This window comes from Pholis gunnellus, assembly GCF_910591455.1.
Source record: "Pholis gunnellus genome assembly, chromosome: 17".
Lineage (NCBI taxonomy): Eukaryota > Metazoa > Chordata > Actinopteri > Perciformes > Pholidae > Pholis > Pholis gunnellus.
In genome coordinates, this window is record NC_136544.1 from 10,065,333 (window position 1) to 10,083,674 (window position 18,342).

General features: G+C 42.6%; 1 protein-coding gene across 2 annotated transcripts in view; it reads right to left on the bottom strand.

Moving 5' to 3' along the window:
- The window catches only part of col5a3a (collagen, type V, alpha 3a), a gene marked incomplete at its 5' end in the record, with an annotated part of 45,431 nt that overhangs the window by 8,804 nt on the left and 18,285 nt on the right, over window positions 1-18,342 (bottom strand). For both annotated transcript variants that reach the window (XM_079178159.1, XM_079178158.1), the window contains 37 exons: window positions 870-923; window positions 3,691-3,744; window positions 3,881-3,988; window positions 4,107-4,160; window positions 4,366-4,419; window positions 4,828-4,935; window positions 5,264-5,371; window positions 5,563-5,616; window positions 6,282-6,371; window positions 6,694-6,801; window positions 6,921-6,974; window positions 7,226-7,279; window positions 7,409-7,462; window positions 7,625-7,669; window positions 8,010-8,063; window positions 8,273-8,317; window positions 8,413-8,466; window positions 8,806-8,859; window positions 10,156-10,263; window positions 10,369-10,422; window positions 10,539-10,583; window positions 11,243-11,296; window positions 11,654-11,698; window positions 11,901-11,954; window positions 12,312-12,356; window positions 12,987-13,040; window positions 13,250-13,294; window positions 13,491-13,544; window positions 14,767-14,811; window positions 15,349-15,402; window positions 15,655-15,708; window positions 16,237-16,290; window positions 16,433-16,486; window positions 16,613-16,666; window positions 16,995-17,051; window positions 17,219-17,302; window positions 17,477-17,551. In XM_079178159.1, coding sequence (XP_079034285.1) covers window positions 870-923; window positions 3,691-3,744; window positions 3,881-3,988; window positions 4,107-4,160; window positions 4,366-4,419; window positions 4,828-4,935; window positions 5,264-5,371; window positions 5,563-5,616; window positions 6,282-6,371; window positions 6,694-6,801; window positions 6,921-6,974; window positions 7,226-7,279; window positions 7,409-7,462; window positions 7,625-7,669; window positions 8,010-8,063; window positions 8,273-8,317; window positions 8,413-8,466; window positions 8,806-8,859; window positions 10,156-10,263; window positions 10,369-10,422; window positions 10,539-10,583; window positions 11,243-11,296; window positions 11,654-11,698; window positions 11,901-11,954; window positions 12,312-12,356; window positions 12,987-13,040; window positions 13,250-13,294; window positions 13,491-13,544; window positions 14,767-14,811; window positions 15,349-15,402; window positions 15,655-15,708; window positions 16,237-16,290; window positions 16,433-16,486; window positions 16,613-16,666; window positions 16,995-17,051; window positions 17,219-17,302; window positions 17,477-17,551 — 2,295 coding nt within the window. The remainder of the gene's footprint in view (window positions 1-869; window positions 924-3,690; window positions 3,745-3,880; window positions 3,989-4,106; window positions 4,161-4,365; window positions 4,420-4,827; window positions 4,936-5,263; window positions 5,372-5,562; window positions 5,617-6,281; window positions 6,372-6,693; window positions 6,802-6,920; window positions 6,975-7,225; window positions 7,280-7,408; window positions 7,463-7,624; window positions 7,670-8,009; window positions 8,064-8,272; window positions 8,318-8,412; window positions 8,467-8,805; window positions 8,860-10,155; window positions 10,264-10,368; window positions 10,423-10,538; window positions 10,584-11,242; window positions 11,297-11,653; window positions 11,699-11,900; window positions 11,955-12,311; window positions 12,357-12,986; window positions 13,041-13,249; window positions 13,295-13,490; window positions 13,545-14,766; window positions 14,812-15,348; window positions 15,403-15,654; window positions 15,709-16,236; window positions 16,291-16,432; window positions 16,487-16,612; window positions 16,667-16,994; window positions 17,052-17,218; window positions 17,303-17,476; window positions 17,552-18,342) is intronic.

Below are 18,342 nucleotides of genomic sequence, written 5' to 3' on the forward strand. Positions count from 1 at the left end.
GTATTGAATGGATTGTCTTTCTGATTCCAAAACTAATACACCTTCATGTTTTCTGCATGTATCACAAAGGCATGCTGCCACTATCACTTGAAAATATCAGAACTCCAATACTTGCACAGGGTCGGTGTAATTTCAAAATTGCAAATCAAAAATGCAAGAATTTAGATTAAAGGTGCACTGTGAATGATTTGGCAACATCTAGTGGTGAGGCTGCAGATTGCAACCAACTGATGTCCTCCCGTGTGCTAAGCGTGTAGGAGAACTGTGGTGACTGACACCAAAACGTGAATGGTCCTATCTGGTGCCAGTGTTTGGTTTGTTCGTTCTGGGGTACTGTGGAAACATGGCGGACTGAGGAGGACCTGCTTTGTATGTAGATATAAAAGGTTCATTCTAAGGTCACGAACGATTTTTATTTCCAGGTGATTATACACTAAAGACAACATACTTATTATATAAAGTTCTACCAATAGATCCCCCTAAATGATTCAACCTGTTCCTTTAAATTAAATCAACCAAAATAACGATTTAGCTTCAATGATACATTTTCAAAAAGAACAATTCATGAACAAAGAATAAATATTTGCAAACCTCAATGAATTATCCTAAAAAAGGCAAGAACATCATCTTTGAAATGTTTTTCCTATGAATATTTACAGTTTGTGTTATGAAGATGGATATGAGCAGCTTTTTAATATAATTCGTTCCTCGCAGGGTAATTCTCCTTTCACTTGCTTTAGACTACCTGTATTTGTACAGAGTGTTCTCTTTATTCCTCGCTCAATGGGACTGTCTTTGTAATATCACTCATAATCAAGCTCGCGTCTAAACCCACGTAGGTAATTTTAAAAAGTCACGCTGTACTCTACCTCTCCACCAATGGACCCCTGAGGGCCTCGTGGGCCATGCTGTCCTGGAGGCCCCTGTGGAGAGAGAAATGAAATGTCTTGTTAGTATATCAGTGCAGACAATAAAGATATAGACTGCATTAATAAAACATGCAGAAGAAATACAAACTGAATGTGAGCTTGTGGATGGCCGGTGCCTCTTAAATTAAATGGGTGTTAGAAGTCAGGCCATGGAGGATTGCTTATGCAATGGCCCCAGGATCCATGATCATTATCGTAGTGACATGATGAAGACATCCAGACAGGTCATTACCCTCAATATGACACAAGCTCTGATTCCTCCCTCCCTCCCATCTCTCTTACTCTCCATTTTTAATAAGAAACCTCTAGTCTGTGATGTGCAAGACGATATTCTCTGAGCCACAGTAACGTCATGTGATTTGACTCTTCTGTGCAGCTCAAGAGAGACCGGGAAGCAATTAATCCGAACTGTGCTCGGCTTCAGTTTCAGTTGAGTAGATGTTGAACTGTGCTCTGAATCACTCTGAAGCCTTGGAGGGAGCCTTGTGTTGTGAAGACACTGAGACAGACAGAAAGACAGACAATCTGCCCAGAGAGAGACTGTGAGGGACTAGAGGAAACATATATCCTTCTGGCGGAGAGATACTTGAGCATTAGAGGGGAGAATCCTGTGATCCGCAACGCTCACACATGAATGAAACTTCCCCACTGAGTCTTGAGCATCTCTCCTCTCTCTTTCTCTTTCTCTTTTGTTTTGGTTCCATTCTGATTCCCTCCCTAATCTGGCTGTGGAGAAGAAGGGCTATAGAGAATCTTGTTGAGCGTGTGTTCATGGTTGACAGCGTTGCGAGATGACTGTCACAAAGGAGGATGCTCATTAGACAGCCAAGGCTGAGGCTAATCTGATTAGCAGCTGTCACACCGTCTTCCTGCTCACAATCAGTGCTCCGCCTCTTCCTTCCACTCCATTGCTTCACTGCGTCCTCTCTGTAACACTCTCTCTTCTCTTTTTGATCCTTTTCTTCATTTTACATAGAGGACCACCTCTTCATCCTGTGGGCTTGTCTCTCTTGCCCATAAAGTCACCGTCATTCACACTCAGCCTTGAAGATCCATCACCAATTGAAAAGACGAGTTGAGCTTGTTATCGGTGTTAAGGCTTCTTTTGCCATCATTACTCTGGATATCATTTTTATCAGAAAATAAAAATATACAACCAAGGCCAACAGACTATGAGAGACATGAGGAACAGAATTAAAGAGCAGTTGACCGAAGAGTGTTTTTTTTTTAACCAATGCTGTATTCTCTAATAACACAGTTCTTGTTATATGCGATGGTAATGTGGTTGACTAGTGTGCTGCTCTTTAACAGAGCTAATGTGGGATGATCATTTCTTTAAAACCCCACACAAAGTGTAGGCATTGTCCAGTGTCATTGTGTCATGGTTGTGATATTTCTGTACTGTATGAATTAGGTTCCAAAAAGGATTATCCTATACTCTGAGGAGCAGAACCATCATTAACGTTATACGTTACACCTGTGCTTTTCTGTTACCACAAGTTAAATTGTCGGCTTTGGAAAATGCTCAAGAAAACCACAGATTTCAATTTTGTCCTTATTTCCTCAACAGATGAGGCTGATTAGATTGTTAGGTGTTGAGAGTTGGCTATTCCAATGGAAACAGCTCTTCGTAATCTGTGAGCATCGATCTTGATTTTTGTGTCTCACACTAGACTGCTCCAAGTGTAAAAACCATGACTGACTTTACTCTAAAGGCATATCAACACCTCTCTGTACAACCGGAGTCTCGATGATATTGAGACTAATCAGACCAGAACAAACTGAGCCCCACTCAAGACCGCTGCCTGTAGTTTTAGGGCGGTGAGCGTTGATGAGTATCGGCAGAGAAAATAGGTTGATTCACAAGTTTGACACACAGCAGCAGGATCAGCATAAAAAAACAAAGCAAACAAAACATGTGACACTAATGAAAGTTTAAACAGGTGGGTTGTGTGTGTCCCAGCTATAGCTCCTACACTGCTGATACCTTGAACCTTTACAATACTAAATGTGCAATAATCTGGGAAACATGTCTCCTCTCTCCTCATTATCAGCCTTTTGTTTCTATAATAGGCTATAAAAAAATACAATATCCTCATCTTATGAAATATGAAAGCAGTGCGAGATGCATTCTATAATGCAGTGGGATTGCATTGAACTATTTGTCTTCTGATAGTAACCGGTTTTCATTGTTTCTGGGCTGCATTATCTACAAGCATCGACCCAAGTGATTACACCTATAGTAACACACACATATTCAATGTGTTATTAATGGGGTGTCACTAAAATATTGGTGTAGGTCCTGTTTTATTTGCAGAGTACTGCACCCTCCTGATCGTGCCAAATTGTGTGCATCATTTAACAGAAAACACTGAGCTGAGTAATTATCTCAGACAAATACAAACTTGCACAAGCTCTGCGTTACACCCTAAATATTCATGGTAAATAATTCATTGTTTTTATACTGATGAATGCATGTGAATACATGTTTGATCTTTGAAAAGATTCATTGAACTGCTTTGGTACGGGAGAGAAAATGAAGAAAAGTGGAGAAACGTATTCAAAGTTTTTTTGGAAAGTAAAGAAAAGGCAAGTCGATATCCAATATCAAGTCAAGGCAAGTCAAAGTCATACCAATCATGAAACAAAATGTAAGATGTCAGTAAAGTGGTGTTGAGAAAAGACTTGAGACTGACACTGGACCTCAGCAGCAGACTTGAGATGAGTGTTATATGTGCTGAGATTGCTGAACAGCACTCACCATTGAGCCAACATGCCCGCTCTCTCCCTTCTCCCCTGGTGTTCCTGGCATTCCCTACAAATGAATATATGGTGAGCAGCGCAGTCTCAGATATAAAATGAAGACGGAAATAAACTAAAGTATAAATATTAAAATCAGGGAGGAGCCAATGGAGACGGAGTCCATTTTTGGAATTGACAGTAATTCTTACCTGTAGTCCAAAAGGACCAGATGCTCCCTTAAAGCCTCTGAGTCCTTCATCTCCTTTCACCCCGTTCATGCCCTGCTGCCCACGAGGACCTGGCTCACCATCTGCACCCTGAAATATACAACAAACAGGTCACCACTGTACACTGTGTTAACACTGCACAACCTAAACCAACTTCTCATACAATGGTGTGTTTTCATCTGATGTATTCTGAGTTTTCATAACATACTGGCAGTCCTTGTTGGCCCACAGGCCCTTGAATTCCAACAGGTCCTGGGGGTCCCTAGTAAAAGCAGAAGGACAGTTCAATACACATTCCCTGAAGGAAAGACGTGATTAAAACGATCTGCTCATTCCAACAGATGATGCAGAGTCCAGGCAAACATTCATCACAATGCAGCCTACCAGTTATAAGTCAGTTTGTCCTCTACCTCATGGTGAGGCCAGTGATGTGCTGTTGGGACTATTCGCATTCAATTCATACTCACAGCTTCTCCTTTGTCTCCTTTACCGCCCTTCTGGCCTGGTCCTCCTGTCTCTCCCTATGGAGGCAAATGCACACACATGAACATACACACACAAACGACGACGAGAGAAAACACTCAACAGCAGTGCTGCAGTCCAGTTTGGCTGTCTCAATAGTGGAAGGATTACTTAACGGGCCTACCAGGTCTACCAGGCTTCACCTGCAAAATGTCACTTGCATAGACACGTACCGACCACAAAGAGGAACAAATGGACCACAAAGAAACTACAAAGAGATGCAAAACAACTGCAGAGATACACAAAATCACTGCAAAAAGGGGCAAAACAACAACAGAAAGAGGCTAAACAACTAAAAAAAAGTCTGTGTGTCTTGCTCCTGCGTAGGAGAGATGGAACAGGACTTTAACTTGTTCTTGCCCAGGGACCATTGTCTCATAATCCGCTCATGTGTCCAATATAACTACCTTGTCTCCGTCCTCTCCTGGAGGCCCAGGAGATCCCGCAGCCCCTGGCAGCCCTAACGGTCCCAGTATCCCATCATGCCCGGCCGGCCCCACAGGCCCCTTGTCTCCCTAGGGAACAGAAGGGAAAACAGCACACATCTAGCAAATGCTACAATACCCATTATCCTCATATAGCAGCATGACACATTGATTAATGGATCAAACCAGGAGGGGAACTTGCACCCAAGAAAGCAGGCTTGATCACATTCATATTTTTCCCCTGCTTTTCTCTCTCTCTGTGTCCTTTGCCTTTCCCTCCTGCTCTCTGTCGCATAATGACACATTCCAAGGCGAGAGCACATGTTATTTATTACCCAATGGTGGGAGGTGATAGGACAGTATGTGTTAGAAAACATTGTTGCCGAAGAAACAAAATTAGCAATGTTCCAAATCTTACTGGCTCGCCTTTCTCTCCCGTCGGCCCAGCGGGACCCACGCCGCCGGACCGTCCTGGCTGGCCAATAGCGCCTGCCGGCCCAGCAGGGCCCCTCTCTCCAGTGGCACCCTGGAAAAAAAAAGAGGAGACAGAGCGATGAGGTGAGCGTGATGCACTCTTTGATTTAATGTGGTGGTCACGATCAGTGATCACCATGGAAACAGCCTCCTGCTTCATATGTCCTAGCATTTCTTTAGACCATAGAAGCTGGCAGAGAGCAGGGGATGGGATGGAAAGCAATTTAACTAAATCAGACTTACAATAGCTCCTGCGGCACCAGGTAGGCCCTCTTCTCCCTTCAGACCTGCAGGACCCTGGAGATGCACATAAACAGCCTTCACAATCACGCGACAACCGCATCCATTGCAAGTTTTACCATCAGTGAAGTAAGTTTCCATTTGCAAAACTCTATGCGTAACTGGCAGGATTTTAACTTTAAACTGTGATCTAATTGCAAGCTGCACATTTCAAAGGATCTTGTGTTGACAGCATAGACTGTAAGAAGTAGACGACGTCACCGTGACATCACCCATTAATTTGTGGACTACGGTTTTGAAGCTTAGAGTTTGGTATTTTGGCCGTCGCCATCTTTTTTTTTTAATTTCATGACACGAAAAGATGGAGCAAAGTACTACCGAATGCTGACATTTCAGGCAAACAAAATGGTACATTTAACTTCCATGTACTAAAATGACACTATGAAAGGGTTAAAGTTGTAAGACAAACGCACAGACAACTCCCAGACCCGACAACGCCGCTGTAGTGACCTGTCAAGCCCTAAAGCATACCCTGCTTTATCGTCTATTTTACTCTAAATGGGACTTTAATTTACTAAATAAACATCATGCTTTGTTGAAGAAGAGATGAAACTAGCAATTATGACCATAAACTCATGTTTACAATGTTTACTGAGGTAATAAACCTCCTGGTTGACAGTGAGCGATGGCGAGGATGTGAGATGTATGAAAGTTTACGCTACCATTGCACCAGTGGTCCCTCTGCTCCCTCTGAAGCCTTGCAGCCCAGTAGGGCCACTTTTCCCTGAGGCTCCTGATGGACCTGGGTCTCCCTGGAAACCACACATACACACATATGTGATTAGATAAAAGGCAAGTAGCGAGGAGACAGCAGGCCCTTATGCAGTCATAAATCACACCGAACCAGCAAGTCACACCAAGAAGCACCATTTATCTTTTATGAGCCATAATACACTCAACACCGCGAGGTTTCCTCTGTTATTTATTAGCAAATTAGAGGGTGGGATGAGACCCAGGAGATAAGATATGCAATTGGCAGTGCTGAGAGAGTCCTTGGGCTTTATCTAATATCACAGTAATAAGGTGATGTTGGTAAGTGATTATGATCCTGACATTATGATGAAAACGACCCACCTTGGCACCCTCCTTTCCGGCAGATCCCGGTAAACCATTCTCACCAGGTGGTCCTGGTGATCCTGGATGGCCTCTGTCTCCAGTTGGTCCCGTCTCACCAGATTTGCCCTGGAAACAAGCAAGTTACATGACACATATTTCATAACCGTTATTTAAAAACATGCTGTCTTAAATAAACAGCTGTGTGCATAACAATCAACTAATATACCATTGGCTGATCCTCTCACCTGTGGTCCTACAACACCTAAGGGGCCGGGGGGTCCATTTTTTCCTTGGAAGCCCTGAAGAATAAGACAAGTAAGTCTTAGAGATGAAACAGAGTCGATAGGATGCACACAGGGCAGGTAATCTTGGTAGAGGACTCCCAACTGGCACTCTTCAGTAATCAGTAATTCAATGCTGAAGTCACAGCTTTCGACTTGTTTGCTGCGTTGACACCTGCAGTAGATCATGTTGACTTTCAGATCTCTGACAAGTGAATTCTGGTGAAAATACTACATGTGTAGCCTTATAAAGATTATATGTTACTCACTGGTTCCCCTCTCTGGCCTGGATGACCCGGTAATCCATCTTTTCCGGGTGGACCCTGAAAGGGAAGCATTTTCTTACATCATTGTCATGACCTGGACATATTCAAACTTGACCATGAGGTAAAAACGAGTCATGGTAAATCACAGGGCAATCACTGTACAGTACATCATCATAGCCCACTCACATTGATCCCTCGAAGTCCTGGTTCACCGTTTCGTCCCTGTGGTCCTTGGGGGCCCTAGGAAACAATAACACAGATTGTCTCAAACCCCAGATTGTAGTTTCTGGTGCTTGGCCTACAATGATTTGAGACTGAGATGCCAAGATATGCTTCAGGCTTTACATCTATGGTCTTTTTTTTAACACTATGCACAGTATTCTCCATGAGGAAAAAGATTACCTGTTCTCCGGGGGAACCTGGAGGACCCTCTTGTCCAGACGAACCCTACCAGTTGGACAAGGCAGAAGACATGAAGACACAAAAACATGAGCCACTCAAGCATTTCTAGTTTTCTTCCCGCCAGCAAATCTTTAGCTTTCCCAAGATGGTCTTTGTGGGTGAGAGTGAAAACTGAGGCATCCCCTGCCAGACAGTCGCTTCTCACTGCACCAGATGGCCTGTCGTCTAGAAGCGAACAGCAACATCCACTTCCAACTCGGTCGGCGCATTCATCCATACTTTATGAGACAGCCAGGTGTGTGTTTATGTGACTGTAAATGTTTGTGCATATGTTTTTCTTTATGCCACTGTTTGTGTGTGTGTGTGTGTGTCAGTCTAAGCTCACCTTTTCTCCAGGCTTTCCAGTGGGCCCCTCTGCTCCTCTTCCCCCCCGGGCTCCCTATTGGAAAACAAACAACTGTCTGATTAGCACACGCTTAACTCATCTGGAGGTGGAAGATAAACGTCTGGTGAAAACACTGCAGCGATGCAACAATGTGCCTCCCACAAGTTATAGTACACTGATGGTATCTAATTAGAGCAAATACAGCTTTATACAGAGAGGAAAGAAATGGTGGTGTGGGGCATGGCACCTATAGCTGTACTCACATTAGGACCTCTTTGGCCCCCGGGCCCCGGCTGACCAGCTGGACCCTGGATTGTAAAAGGTCAAACAATTATTCATCAGCTCCCACAGAGAAAAGTTTACAAAGTCTGAAGCGGCCAGAATGTGAAAAAAATGGCCTCACCCTTCGTCCTTTGTCTCCTGAGACCCCGGCCCCGCCAGGGAAGCCAAGTGTTCCCTGGACACAAACGTAGAGGTTAATCAGCATCAGCCATCCATTTATCACACGTCACCCCTGATGCCTCATTATCGTATAATTAACTACTGTATCAAATTAAAGCAAATCTAATCCACGAGCCCAACACAGCCTTAAATACGCCATTCATCAACATGTAATGAATTGATGTCACTAATGAACTATTAATAAAATAGAATTTTTAATAAACCATTTATCATCCTTTAATTTTAATCAGACAGGAAACAGTCCAGCCAAAGACACATCTTGCTGGTTAAGGCTTCGATAAAGGAACCAGAGGACACATTAACTGATGATCATAGCGCGTCAATGCTAAATCACCTTAGAACCTTGTCGTCCAGGGTATCCTGGCAATCCAGGCAAACCAAGTTTACCCTGCAGAGAGACCGGCAGAATAAGAGGGCAGGAAGAAAGGAACCAGAGAAATATTAAGAAGAAAAGTGCATGAAAACCATTTAATTACGATGTGTACGACATACTGCTGACTATGCATGCACCAAATACAGCAGGATGTCTTTAAATTAATGCATGTAGTGATGACAGAAAGATGAAATGCTTAAAACATGCACGCTGGTTCAGTGGCAGCTTTGCCCTAGGAATGGGCTGTAATCAGATGTAATAAATGTGCGCGCATTAAAATCCATATGCTCAGTATTTCAAGGATTTTCAGACACTCGTGTTATCAGAAGGTTTTGTCACAGCTGAAAGCTAATGAAATGTAACTCTACTCCATCACATTACCAGGGCTGTAACAGCACAACGCAGCTTTAGAGTTTTTGGTAGCACTTTACATTACTGCTCAGTAATAATGGGGTAATGGTTTAACAATATGGTAATATGGTGCCACTACTGGAGTAATAACCTGATAATAATGATGTAATATAGGTTGACACATTCCAAACATCCCTTTCAGTTTTACTGTAATGCTGTGCAAATTATATGTTTAATGTTGTGATTTGTTCCCTGGAAACACAATGGCAGTTTGTGTGTAATAACATGAATCAGGGCTGCAAAGTACTTAACTACACGTTTCCACAATGTCTCCAGGTAATCATTGTGCTTTTTGTTGTTTAGTTAAATCTAATAATACCATGAAATTAAATAGCAACAGGTAATGTGTCAACATGTGACACGTCACAGCATGAAACATATCATTTGTACAGTATTACCTTGAAACGAAAAGGAATATTTGAAGGATAAATTTCAGCATTATAATATGGAAATTATCAATTTCAACTTCCAATAATTTTCATGTGATTTTTAAAGGTGTTACACTGATGGGTAGCCTTTAATATTGTGAAAAAAATCAATCTATTATTATTATCATTACAATAAGGTTATCACGCCATTAATCACCATAGTCACCATATTGCAATTTCTTCATCAAAATGTTGCACTAATATAACCATTTTATTGCAGGTTACCATATAGTTATATAATATTAAACAGATATACCCATTAATACCAAACTATTACCTGGTTATTCATTTGGAATTACATAGTATTATATAATTGAGACCTCTTATCAACCCCCCCCCCCCCCCCCCCCCATAACATGTTATTACTCAGCTGTAATGTAAAGTGCCACTGAGTTTTCTTATTTGATCTCCCCATCCTCCTCTTTTGTGTCCCAACCCTGTCTTGTAAAGTAAATCTTTTAAAAAAATGTACCTTCTCGCCAGCTATCCCGAGAGCTCCTGAATCTCCCAAGAGTCCTATTTGGCCCTTTGGCCCTTCTGGTCCATCCTCTCCACGAGCACCAGAATCTCCGTTATCGCCCTAAAGTCAAGAATGAGAGAACACGGGGAGATGACAATTTTATTCCCACTCCAATAGAGAACAACAGAGAAAGTATATACTGAGGCTTGTGATTTGTGCTCTCACCCTGTCTCCCATGACGCCCATATCACCTTTGAACCCAGGGAAGCCATCTTCCCCCTGTGATGCGATGAGGAGAGGTAATAAATGGCATCATTACTTTGTAACTCATCAAGTGTCCTACCAGTCACAATCCACAGTTTGACAACAGAATAAAGACTATCTGTTTCACTCACCTTCTCTCCTTTGCTTCCCTTTAAACCCCTAACTCCATCTCCTCCCTGTGAAAAAGTAGGAAAACACTTAATATATATATATATGTTATATATGGTATAACAAGATCACTCACAAGTCTGCTCTCAAGAAAAGACTGTGAACATCACACAGAAAAAACACTGGTTACCTGCATTTCCAGAAACACCTCATCTTAAAACACTGAAATGATTTATAAGTGCGTATTGATTTTCTCTTGACCTAACATTGCTTTGTATTAAGTAGTTATTGACCTCATTTCATACTGATGATGTCCAACAAGGTCAGGCTTCCCCTGAAGGATGTTGAGCTAAGCTACCAGACACGATACCAGATGTGTGAATGTGACAAAAACAAATACCAAGCAGGATGCAATTTCATGACAACCCTACTTGAATTCCTCAATTTCAAAAGCCCCACTCAAAGCACTTTCAAAATGGACTACACCTACGCACACAGCTCTGCTCTATCTGACTCTGACATCGCTCCCATCCATCAAATGTCTCCCACTCTGTTGTTAGCCGTCCCCTTCAGAACCGAGGAGCATTGCCTCCACCTGTCACCTGTCAGTCATAGACTCAAACAGCTTGTCCGTCACATGGTAGACATACTAGTGAAATTAAATGTTCGAAGGAATAAACACCTCAGCGGACATTACTCCTGAGATCATGATGCGTTTATGTCTCACCTTGACTCCACGGGTCCCTGGGTACCCCACGGGGCCCTGAGCGCCGAGTAAACCCTTCATGAAAAAACAAACAGTATTCTTTAGTCTTAGACAGCAGCAGACAGCAACAATGCATTTATCTGACAACATTTGAATAAGCATTGCACTCAGTCATTGTATCCTATCCCTATAATTATCAATACGGATTGATGTTGCAGATGAGTGCATGCTGCTGACTCTAATGAGCTTATCCTCTTGCCCAATAAAGATGGTGACATTGTAGGAACACAGTGATTATATTGATAAGAGTGAGCTTTATTGCAACATAATGCTAGTGAGTTACAATAGATTGCAAGAAACACCATGATATTGCACTTATAATATCTTTCTATGACACTACACTAGACAAGCCGCAGACATGCAGTTACCCACTTGGATGCCTTTCTCTCCTGCGGGGCCCTCTCTTCCTGGATGACCCTGAAACAGGAAAACAGGAATCAGATTGACTTAGCACCACTACAAATACATCATTACTGTGTCACCCATTGATGGAAATATCCGAATTCAACCAACCAGTGAAAGAGAGGAAATGCCAGCAGCACTGAGAGGGAAAGCACCACACATGCATGTTTATGTGTCTGTGCTAATGCATGCAGTTGTACATTTTGTGTGTACTTACGGTTGGGCCATCAATGCCTGGTAGTCCCAGCATGCCTTGTTTCCCCTGGGGACCCTGCGTAGGACAGAGAGAGCTTCAGATATGAAATTGTACTGGAGCCTAAAAGACCATATTTCCCACTTTGCTGCTCCTCGACCAAACATATTGTATTTATGACTAAGTCCACTTTTTATTTATTTTATCAGTCTAGCCTCATGATGCGGGCTGGCCAAGGCCATCCCTAGTGTCTGTTTTGCCTGTGTGTGTTTCTGGTGTATTGATTTCCTGTCTAGCGCTGTCTCGTCTGAATGGGAGCCAGAAGTGGTTGGGTTGTACTCTCTAGCTCCACCGGCATCCCCTGGGTATGTGATGACAGGGGTCACAAGGTCACACCTTTTAATTCTAAAATTAAGTGAGAGACATGCTACGTACCTTCTCTCCGGGCAATCCAATGGCACCCTGAGGACCAAGCAAGCCCTGAACCAGAACAAAGCATCAATCAGGTTAAGTGTCACAAGACTAGGAGAAGCCTCAGAGTTTACGGTTTTGCTAGAGTCTGTGTGTATGTGTGTGTGTGTGTATGTAAGAGTCATGAGCAGAATGTGTGGATGTCCTTGTGTGAGATGGAGGCTGGAACAATTGTAGACATGCTGGTAAGCTAAAAATATGATTAAATCGTTTTTATATGACCGTAACATCTCTGACGACATTTAAAAATTACATTTTATTGCCGTGGGGTGAAAACCTTGTATCTCCAAAAACATTTTTCCAATGAGGTAATAAAAACAGCCTTGTAGACTCACTACATTTTAGTGTCATGCAATGGGATTGCTTTTATGAGCCCAAAAGGACAGAGAATTGTCTACACCTCTAGACGAGCAATTAAACCTTCAGTTGAAGTCGAAAATAGAACTGAAACAGGAAGTTTTTGTGCCACAATAACGTGTCTGTGTGTGAGAGAGAGAGAGAGCAAATATGTTATGCAACTTGCAAGTGGTGGTGCATATTTGAAGCATGTCTATATGACTTGAATAAATGTATAGGATGTGTAATGAGTGGATTAACTCTCATAGCGACAGGACAGTTTTTTTTGTGCTGGTACAGTACCTGGACTCCTGGATTTCCCTGTTGACCTGGGGGCCCTATCTCTCCAGCTGGACCCTGACAACAACAGATAGTCACAAACTCTGCCTCCACTTGAACTTTGTCATAAGCTCATTATCACATGGCTGGCTAAAAGGCCACACTAATCCACTTCAGATGATCTTTCAGTAGCTGAGATCCCTTTGAAAAAGTGTTACCCTCATGCTCATTGTCATACAACTATTTTTACATATACAACAGTGGGTGGTGAAGGTAGCAGGACTGACCAGGTTGCCCTTTGACCCTTGTACTCCATCAGTTCCACGAATACCCTGACAAGTACAAGATGAATAGAGAAAAAAATGGATGAAATATCAACGTCTGATCGAAAAAAAGAGACACAGTTCAATAGCTTCCTTCAATATCTTCAATGGCATATTGATGATTCCAGGCAACAGAGGTCCCTTTATAGAGATGAAGAGACTGAAGAGCTTCTAATCTTCAGCAATCAAGGCGATGTTGACTTACCGGCTGACCAGGTGGGCCAGGTGGTCCCCTTGGCCCAACAAGACCCCGAGAACCCTGGAGACAAAACATAGCAAATAGTCAGCAGCTATCCTGCATTCATGATGAGATGGGGTGAGTGTGGAATACTAAATCATAAATCTGAACTAAGCAGAGAGAGAGAGGAACGGGGAGAAACAAATAATATATTTGTGTGTGTGTGTGTGTGTGTGTGGGCACATCTGGGTTTATATGTGCTAGCTACGGAGACTGCACTAGCCTGTGTTTGCGGGAGTGTTTGTGCGCTCTGTTTTTGTCAGCCTTCCTCTTTGTAGGCTGGCCAAGCCACCTGTTCCAAAGCCACATCTGTGATCTCCAGGGAAGTGATTGATATGGAAATATAATCATTCAGGCCAGGATTTTATCTCTTCCCTTTCCGACTCTCTCCCTCTTTCCTCTCTCCTTCTCTCTTATCTCTTTCGCATCCAAACCAAATTTCTGCCTCGCGTTTGTCTCTCGCTGCCTCACTTTTCCCATCGCTCCCTCCCTCTCTCTCTTTCATCAAGACAGCCCACTCCTCTCCTTTCTTTGCTGTGTGCTTTAACACAGCTTTCCTAATCTGTCTTATGGCACTCTATTTCTCCCTGAGCTGGGTGATCCATTTGGAGGGACAGAAACCCCGCTGAGCCCCAACCTCACCTACTGGGAGGAAGATAGAGAGTGAGTCACAACCAATCAACCAGTGTTCGCCGCAGAGCTACACAGAAAAAAGAATGACAGCTTCTGCAACACTGCTCTACAGATCGTTGCGGTTTCTCTCTGATCCAAAGTTACTTTGCTGGAAGAACAACACATGTTATGTATGTTATGTCATTGTATATTCTTGTGTCCAAGCTGACCTTTCTCTCTTAATGCTACGGTGAACATTCTGGCAGTACTGCATTCATACGGTTTGACCGTCCTAGTTTTTTTTAAATAAAGGTTGTTTATTGTGAAATGTCGTGCAGTGTTTCTAAAGTTCCCTTCATGTAAAGTATGAACAGTAGATTTTGTGCTTGTGTAAGTTCTTCTGTGAGATTTTGGCTGAAACTGATGCTTGAGCTTAAATCTAGTGATCTCCTACAATCCCCTCATGGTTTGTCGTGGAAATCATCAATTTCTGTGATTCTGTGTGAGCGTATTTCTGAGAACCCAAAGCACGGACTTGATAAATACATCCACTACATTAAGTATTTTTTATGTAGCGAAGCAATAGATATTAAATATTGCATTATGTCGTTCCAGATAGTGTTTTACTCACGGGCTCGCCTGGTTGCCCTCTCGGCCCCAGAGGTCCATCGGATCCCTGAATTAACAAAGACGGAAACAGATTCAACACATATATTTCATGCACCTTTCTAAGTCAACCTCAGCAGTGGATACATTTATATCCCCACAGACATAATCTGTGAAAATAGCTCATTAATGAAATTCACTGCCTGACAGATAAGGCTCAACTATCTTCGAGCAAAGACTAATAGAGCGCTCTCTCAAATTTCTCCAACCCGCCTGAATGGATTGATACTATCTTGACAGCGCTTCTATCGTTCATATTTTCAATTCTAAGCCAGGATGCACTGCATAGCTTTCATGTCTTTTGCAAACCGTAACACTGAACGAACTAAGGCCAGCGTATCGTAATTAAATTCAAGAGTTTATGACTTCATTTCAGTAAAGCTTTGATCTACGCCGCTTTACCTTCTAAACGGGTTTGTAGAATTGATTCACTGATCTGGAAATCTTGGCTGATGGAAAAAATTAAGAAAAACAATGCATTGCGGCAGGATGTGTTTTCTAGGCTTTGTTTGTTGCAAATACATTTTGCAAAGTACCGTGCACTCACCCTTTCTCCTGGCTCTCCAACATGCCCATGATGACCCTGCTTTCCTCTGTCCCCCTACAAGATAAAAGCATTAGCTGCAAGCCTCAAGATATTTGGGACTGTTCTGTTTCTGGCAGAGCAGAATCCAGCAGATGCTTTTTAGTGTACGCTGTCATCATAGAAATCACAATAATCATGATCATAATGTGCAAACAATCACCCGCCATATGACGTGTGAGGTGTTGAAGCGTGCCGTGTTCGCGCATTAGTACCCAAATGAAGAAATAAATACAGTGGCAATGCTTTAAGTTACCAAATCTAACTCACTCTGTGTCCCTTGTCTCCTGGGAGACCTGGCAGGCCATCAAAACCCCTGTCACCCTGAAAAGAAACAGAGAAGCAAGTGAATTAAACCCTGAAACACACACATACGGTAATGTGTAAACATTTGCAGAATTGTTCTGAAAGTCTCCCCTGGCAGAGCCTCCCATCTGCTCGGAGTACGTGTTGGGGAGAGGGAGTTTTCAGATTAGCTGTAGGTCTGCTAAAATGCTGCTTTGACTGATAAAGACTCTGCTGTTCTGTCAGACCCGGCATCAAGGGAGCCTGATTTATTTGCTAAGCTCTTCCTGCAGCTGTTAAGTATTGAGTTGCCTTGTTGTCAATACATATAATACGCTGGGAGCTACCTTGAAGCTTCCACTTGAACGTAGGGATAGTTTGTTATCGTACAGGACCTTGCTGCCTAAACACGTGTGGTTTGGTCGTGTTCATGGAAACAGGAAATTGAATTCATGGAAAATCAACACCAAACCTGAGCAATATGGTCTAAAAACTGGCAATGTGGCATTCAAACAGCTTTGAACCTCAACTAATATCCAAATAAGCAGTAAGGTTGTAAGACCTTACCTTAGATCCTGCTTCTCCTGGAGCTCCACGACCTCCGTCAGCTCCCGCACGCCCCTATAAGATACACAATCCAATTATGTTTTGCTTTACAGTACTATAGTATATATGGTATACTGTATATTTATATATTATAGTATGCTTTTAACACAATATGCAGATACATTTTCAGTGTGGAAACATATTTTAAATATCACACCCTCTTTCCTGGCTTTCCATTAGTTCCTGGAGGGCCTCGCAACCCATGCGGTCCCTATATAAGAAAGGAAGAGAAGAAGACAAATGGAAAGATGTGTAACAAAAAAAAGGCAGGAGGACAAAAGGAAATTAATAGTGTGGAAAAAGCTAGCAGTGTGGTAAAAATAAAGTCTGGGCTTACGGAAGGGCCACTTTCTCCGATGTCCCCTTTGAGCCCAGTGGGACCTGATCCTCCCTGCAAAATAAAAACAAGCATTCATTTAAGCACGGCACAATGCACAGGAGCAATTCAACTCTTCACTCAGATTTAGCACCAAAAAAAAAAAAAAATACAAATACAAACTAAGAACTAATTTTCTGAAATGTGTATCTGTGTATAGTTTTGCAACCCTGCAATGATTTCACAAGCAATTTGAACATACTGAGCATGCATAAAGATGCGTTTAGGTTGGGAGGGAGAGAGTAGAGCTTGTGCCTGGTCAGGCAGAATGTGAAGTTGAGGTTAAAGGTCGCAGGAGCCCTTGAGATATGATGCAAATTTGGCCAAGGTCAGAGTGCCTTACCAGTGGGCCTGATCGCCCTGTTAGACCCAGTGGACCTGGAGGTCCCCTCAGTGACAGCTGGAAGAAAAAAACAACTGGGTGGTTTATGTACACTGCACAAGGTACCATTGACTTTTATTATGCAATGAATTGGTCTTCACACAGCATGAAATGACAATGTCAACAGACACTGGTGTTATGATATAGCATGATGACACCAAAGTGCTTGTTTCTGGGAAGTGTACCCTCGTCTGTTGCAGTATAGCCTGTGCTTGTGCCTCCATGGGAGACACCACTGGTCCCTTCTGCGAATCACCTCCATGCTGGAACTGGAGGCAATGGAAAAAGAGGAATCAGTTCCCACTGCAGGATTCCCTAAATGTAAATGAAGTTCAATCACACAGCCCCCCCTTGTGGTCATGCCACTACACCACATTGGGAATATGGCGTGCTCTGTGTGCATGTTTGTTATGTGTGCGTGAGCACGCATGAGTGCATCTCACTGGTAGCATCAACAGGGTTCCTGGAGGACCTGGAATCCCATCAACCCCAGCAAGACCAGGACGTCCTTGGGGACCCTGAAAAGGAAGGTCGGGGAAAGGGATAAACGTCGGCTACTGTGCCTATGGGAGCGGGGGTGTATGTGTGTGTGTCTGTATTTGTGTGTGTGTGTGTGTGTGTGAGAGAGAGAGAGAGAGAAATAGAGAGGGTCTAAGTGGTGAGAAAAACAGCTCAGCAATCTCATCAAACAACCTTTGCTCCGCTTCCATAGGGCATATTACACAAACACGCACACACGCACACACACCTTTATCTTCTGTTTACACATTGTAAATATCTATTTTAACAAGCCATTAAATGCAGCATTGAGTCATTACAATTGTGTTCATCAGATTACTGTTAGTCATCCGATAAGTATTCAAATTGGTAAAATACATTCCTCTACTGATGGAACATTTCTATGGACCAAGTGTAATTTTCTTGGTACTGCCTGTTGTCAAATAACTGACACGTGTTTCTAGGAACAAGTGAAGCAGAAGTGGTTAAAATAATATGTTTAATTATCTTGTCTCATTGGTAAACCTTTTTGTTTGGCTTTAAGAACGTATATATAATCTCAATAATTCATAAAAATCTAGTAAACCATGCAGCAGACTAATGATATTCTAACTGAAGCATTGAATATTTACAGAATGTTCCCGTAAGTTTTACATAAATCATTAAATGTATGCGCTAATTTATATGTATTAATCACTGGTGGACAGACGTAAGTGTGTTAAACAGTGTGTGCGTGTGTGTTCTATTGTGATGAATAATGGATAAATACACTTATTCGAGCAACACGCGCAAAAGAAAATCAGGTCACATG